At 38.3% G+C, this 5,383-nt stretch overlaps 1 protein-coding gene across 2 annotated transcripts in view; it reads right to left on the minus strand.

The window, feature by feature from the left end:
• The window catches only part of Dgkb (diacylglycerol kinase beta), a 629,339-nt gene extending 624,891 nt beyond the window's left edge, over positions 1–4,448 (minus strand). For both annotated transcript variants that reach the window (XM_055624239.1, XM_055624229.1), the window contains exon 1: positions 4,357–4,448. In XM_055624239.1, the coding sequence (XP_055480214.1) occupies positions 4,357–4,426 (70 nt within the window). In that variant the 5' untranslated portion in view covers positions 4,427–4,448. The remainder of the gene's footprint in view (positions 1–4,356) is intronic.
• Positions 4,449–5,383: the final 935 nt, after the last annotated feature.

The following is a 5,383-nucleotide window of genomic DNA, read 5'->3' on the forward strand; positions in this document are numbered from 1 at the left end:
TATCTATCTATCTATCTATCTATCTATCTATCTATCTATCTATCTATCTATCTTCTATCATTTGTTTATACTTTTCCCTTCTCTTTTTCCCACCACCTTCCTGGCTGCGATGGTGCTACACTGAAACTAAGCCAAAATAAATATTTTCTTCATTAACATGTTTTGCTCAAATATTTTGGGAGAACAACAAAATTCTTGCAAAATTTCCAAGGTCATACCATTAGCCAGTAAGTAAAGCAGGTACCTTCAGGGGCAGATCCCTGTGTTAATGGATCTTTAAAGTGTGCTTTCATTTGCTGTCAGCTAAAACTTTATGGTACAAGCTGTCCATGCCCGGAAGCATTCTTGTTTATCACTTTTATGTCATGATCTTAAATTGGGCATGCTCAGGAATGGATCAACCTGTACTCATAGGCTCTTTGAATAAAATCCCCATGTTCCCTGTGATTGAGAAAGTCATTGCTTAGGAAATGACTCACAAGCTGTCCTGGGCTACTTTAGGTAATGATTTTTTTCCAACTGTTTTATGACTTTAATGTGCTTATTTTGTCTTTGTATTCACCAAGATATGAGTGCATTTCATTTAGGTAAAATAACACTATGAGGATGTAGATGAAACATAGAGCTAATACTATCAGATATCAGTTTGGGGGCAGGGTATATACATTAGCTGGCAGAATCCTTGCCTGATATATAGGAATCCTTGGATTATCCCCAGTATATCTTAAAGTGATCATGTTAGCACAGATCTGTAATCCCAGTACTCAGGAGGTGAGAGACAGAGGATAAGAAATTCAAGATTATCCTTGGCTATGTCAGGAATTTTAAGGAAGCCTGGGATGCATGAAGCCTTATCAAAAAAAAAAAAAAAAAAAAAGGAGAGATAGTTTGTGTATACAGCTGAAGGCTTCTCCTACTGAATCAAAGTGCCTCTCTACAGGGGGAGAAATTATACCCTGAATCTAAACATTAGCTGCCTCAGTCTTCAACCCACCATAATTTTGCATGCATGTGCAGTGCCAGCTGCTATAAACAGTATGAAATTTATGAATGTTTGGAGATATCCCTCCTGTAACACTGTACCTTTTAAAAATTATTCAGATGCATTAGAACACACTTTACACGCTGCAAACAAAAGGCTAATTCCCACTAACAGCATGCAGGCAGATAATGACCATTTGAAAATATCCTATCTCTTTCTCCTTCTGGGATATTTCACTCAAGATGATCTTTTCTAGATCCCACCATTTGCCTGCAAATTTCATGATTTCCTCCTTTTTGATTGCTGAGTAGCATTCCATTGTGTAAAAATACCACAATTTCAGTACCCATTCCTCCGTTGATGGACATCTGGGTTGTTTCCAGGTTCTGGCTATTACAAACACAGTATATACTCACTTATATAGACCTATAAGATATAATAAACATAATGAAATCTATACACCTAAAAAAAGATAATCAAGAGATCGGACATGGGGTAAGATTATCAATCCTTGTTTTGAAAGACAGATGGGATACACATTGAACATTGACAGGAGTTTACTGAGCGCATTGGAAAGACTCTAACTAGCAGTGTTTACAAAGCAAAGACTCATGACCAAACCTCTGGCAGAGTACAGGGAATCATAAGAAAGAAGGGGAGTTAGACTGATAAGGAAAGGATAGGAGCTCCACAAGGACCAAAAATATCTGGGCACAGGGATGCAACCAAGGACCATGTATGAATGTAACCCAGAACCTCTGCTCAGATGTAGCGTGTGGTAGCTCAGTAACCAATTGGTTTCCCATAGTGAGGGGAACAAGGACTATTTCTAACAGGAACTCAATGGCTGGCTTTTTGGCCTCCCCACCCCCCAAGGGAGGAGCAGTCCTGTTAGGCCACAGAGGAGAGCTTTGCAGCCAGTCCTGAAGATACCTGATAAAACAGGATCAGATGAATGGGGAGGAGGTCCCCCCTATCAGTGGACTTGGCAAGGGGCATGGTGGAGATGAGGGAGGGAGGGAGGGACTGGGAGAGAATGAGGGATCGGGACATGGCTGGGATACAGAGTTAATAAAATGTAACTGATAAGAAAAAAATAAAATACAAAAAAAAAAAGAGAAACAAAAAACAAAAAACAAAAAAAAGAAAGAAAATATCCTATCTCATGTACTCAGAAGACATTCCAACTCACACCAAAACTTGGAGTCTCTTAACCCTTTGCTGTGCCCTGAAACCACAGCAGGAAGCACAGACCCACCAATAATGAGGTAAGCACAATTCTCTCCTCAGCGGGAGTGAGAGGTCTCTATCTTGTAATAACAGTTTGGGTGTTTTTATATAAAGTGTGGAGGCAGAAATTAGACTCCCTTCCCACATCTCAATGAAAATGCTTCCCACAGAGTGATGCAGTCAGCAACCCTAAGCAGAAGTCTGCTCACAGCAGGCTACAGGAAGTCACAGTAAGCTCCACTCTAGCTGCCTTCAGTGTATGAGAGGACAACACAGAAATGAGGCAGCCAACATCACTGGAGACTTCATCATTGTAAACTGGCTCTAGTGACATAGAGAAAATTAAAAAAAAAAAAAAGAACACTGACTCCTCATGCTTCTAAATGTGACACTTTGCTGCCTTATTATCAACAGTAAGTTCAAATGGACAACACATCATATTTACTCGCTCTATTGATATAGCTGTGTTAAACAGTTTCAGCACTAGCAATTTTCCATGCATACTGTCTACTTCTCTAATATAGTTTATTCAATTTGATACTTACAATAAGAAACACTTTTATTATGTTCATGATTTTATTGTTAAAAGGTATGAAAAAAATAATCTACAGAGATGTTAGGGAATTTGCCCAATGTCAGATGCAGGACTAGGATTTTAGCACACCCCCTCAGGGAGACTGGCTGCCCTACAGGAGAGCCTATCTTAGTTTCACCCTATGAATCCCTTGTTCAATTAAAAAATACCCAAGAAGTCTGGAGAGGCAGCATAGTCGCAAGGTCTATTGCAGCAATGTGGGGAGAATTCACGGTCAGGTAAGAAGAAAAGAGATGGTGTTCTGTGGCGTTCCCTATTTTCATTCAGCTTCGCTGTCTGGGGGGCATCATTCTTATCAAGCATCGCCCAGCCTCACTACAGTACCCCAAAGCACAAACAACACTTATTATTTGACATGAAGTCTTAGCATGCTAGAAGTACAACTGCAGACGAAGAACGTATTAAAAAATATTCAGTAATGCATTTAGAATAACCATTTGTTGTTGAATCCAAGCACTTAGGGAGGCAAAGGCAGGCAGATCTCTATGAGTTCAAAGCCAGCCTGGTTTACAAGGCAAGTCCAGGACAGCCAAGGCTACACAGAGAAACCTATCTCGAAAAAAATATAAATAAATGAATAAATAATAAATAAATAAATAGAAAGTTAGTCCAATAGGCTACTTCTCTGAAACACTGGAAGAATGTTAATTTTTAATGTTGCATTGTAAGATGAAAATTCTGATTTCTAAATGTCTAATAAGCTGATGGCATGTACTGAATGTTGAGAGGAGTACATTATTTATAATCTTCACATTAGGAGCATCTTTTTTCAGTTACTTTTGTTAATGACAATGTGTTATGCAAGAATGCATTCTTATCATGATACACTTTTCTTCTTAATTACCTAGGAAACTCCTGGAAGGGTAGATATCATTTCCTTTGTTGTCTTGGTGACTTGAGAATGGCCAGCAACTTGATGATCATGTAATCTCAACTAGTTTTTACGAAGTTCGCAGTTAACCATCAATTCATCATCTCATAAAATTCTTAGACATGACCTCTTCCTGCACACACACAATGAAGCTTATCCTGAACTACCGTACTCTGCAGTGAGGTATCTTGGCTTATCATCTGAAGAATTAATGAAGCACACTGGCTTAAACTGCTCATGTCTCTTGAGGAGTAGTTTATGGTTGCAATTAGGCAAAACTCTGGAGGCACAATATGCCCATTAGCCCTTCTCCTGAGACTCTTTGAGTGGATAGGTCTACAAGCAAGGAAAAGGAAACAGCAACAACCAAGACAATAAAATGGCACTTCCCTTTATGTCTACCCCTTTATTTCTATCACCAGCCATGTTTTCCAGGTTTAGATTTGTATCTGATATCCTCATTTCTTTTCAGTCTGATACTTGATTTACTTTATCTCTTCATCTTTTTTAAATTTTTATGTTAAATGACAGTCTTAAGTTGACCTACTAATGAATAAAAAGTCATGCCTGCATCTGTGCCCAGGACAAACAGGAACTGTGATTTGTTCTTGTAATGAATTATTCCATGTTTAACAAAAATGTTAAATTATATATTTTATCTTCCATGTGAATACTCACATTCAGCATATTTCTGAAGTTGGGAAAATTCTGAAGGGCTGAGATGGGCCCATTTCTCCTGGTTTGTCATGGTGTAGATGAGGAGTTCCTTACACACAGGATGAGGGATTCCTTATCCAGGTTGGGGGGGGGGGGTGAGAGCAGACGTTTATGCTTCAAAGATTTTACACGGTGTGTTTCATGATGGAATACTTCAGGCTTTTAGAATTTGCACTTTGTCGACATGAAACTGCTGTAGATGTTTGTAGTTTCAATAATTTGTTAGAACACTGTGAAAAGAAAAACAAAACATGAAGTTCAAAAGATTAGCAATATTGAACAAAGAAGAACAACAGTAAGGAGTAAACGATAAGGGTAAGATGGTAAGGATTATATGTCCTAAGCAATACATTATGGATTTATCTTATTTTGCATACTCTTCAGTCTTTAATTACCTCTTCATTCTTCAATGATGTTACATGTTCTTTTTCTAATAAATACCAAATCACATAAAAAAATGTAACCAAGGGTACAAAATGTGAAGAACATTTTGCTTAACTAAAAGTATGCTGACCAAAATAAATTTATTTGTGTTTAGTTTTTATAAAGTCCACATTCCAAGGATAGACTAGAACATCATTTTTATCATCTGGACTTGTCATTTTTTAAATATCTAAGCAGTACCAAAAAAAAAAAAAAAAAAAAACTCTACCTAGGCCTAACTCATTATAGAGATTGGAAAACAAGATACAATTCATTAATATATTGGATTTCTTTTTTTTAATTTTTTATTAATTACACTTTATTCATTTTGTATCCCCCCCATAAGCCCCTCCCTCCTCCCCTCCCGATCCCACCCCCCCTCCCCTTTCTGCATGCATGCCACTCCCTGAGTCCACTGATAGGGGAGGTTCTCCTCTTCTTTCTGATCTTAGTCTATCAGTTCTCATCAAAAGTGGCTGCATTGTCATCTTCTGTGGCCTGGTAAGGCTACTCCCCCGTCAGGGGGAGGTGATCAAAGAGCAGGCCAATCAGATTATGTCAGAGG

The sequence above is a fragment of the Psammomys obesus genome, unplaced genomic scaffold (genome assembly GCF_907164565.1).
Source record: "Psammomys obesus unplaced genomic scaffold, mPsaObe1.curated_primary_1811, whole genome shotgun sequence".
Taxonomy (NCBI): Eukaryota; Metazoa; Chordata; class Mammalia; order Rodentia; family Muridae; genus Psammomys; species Psammomys obesus.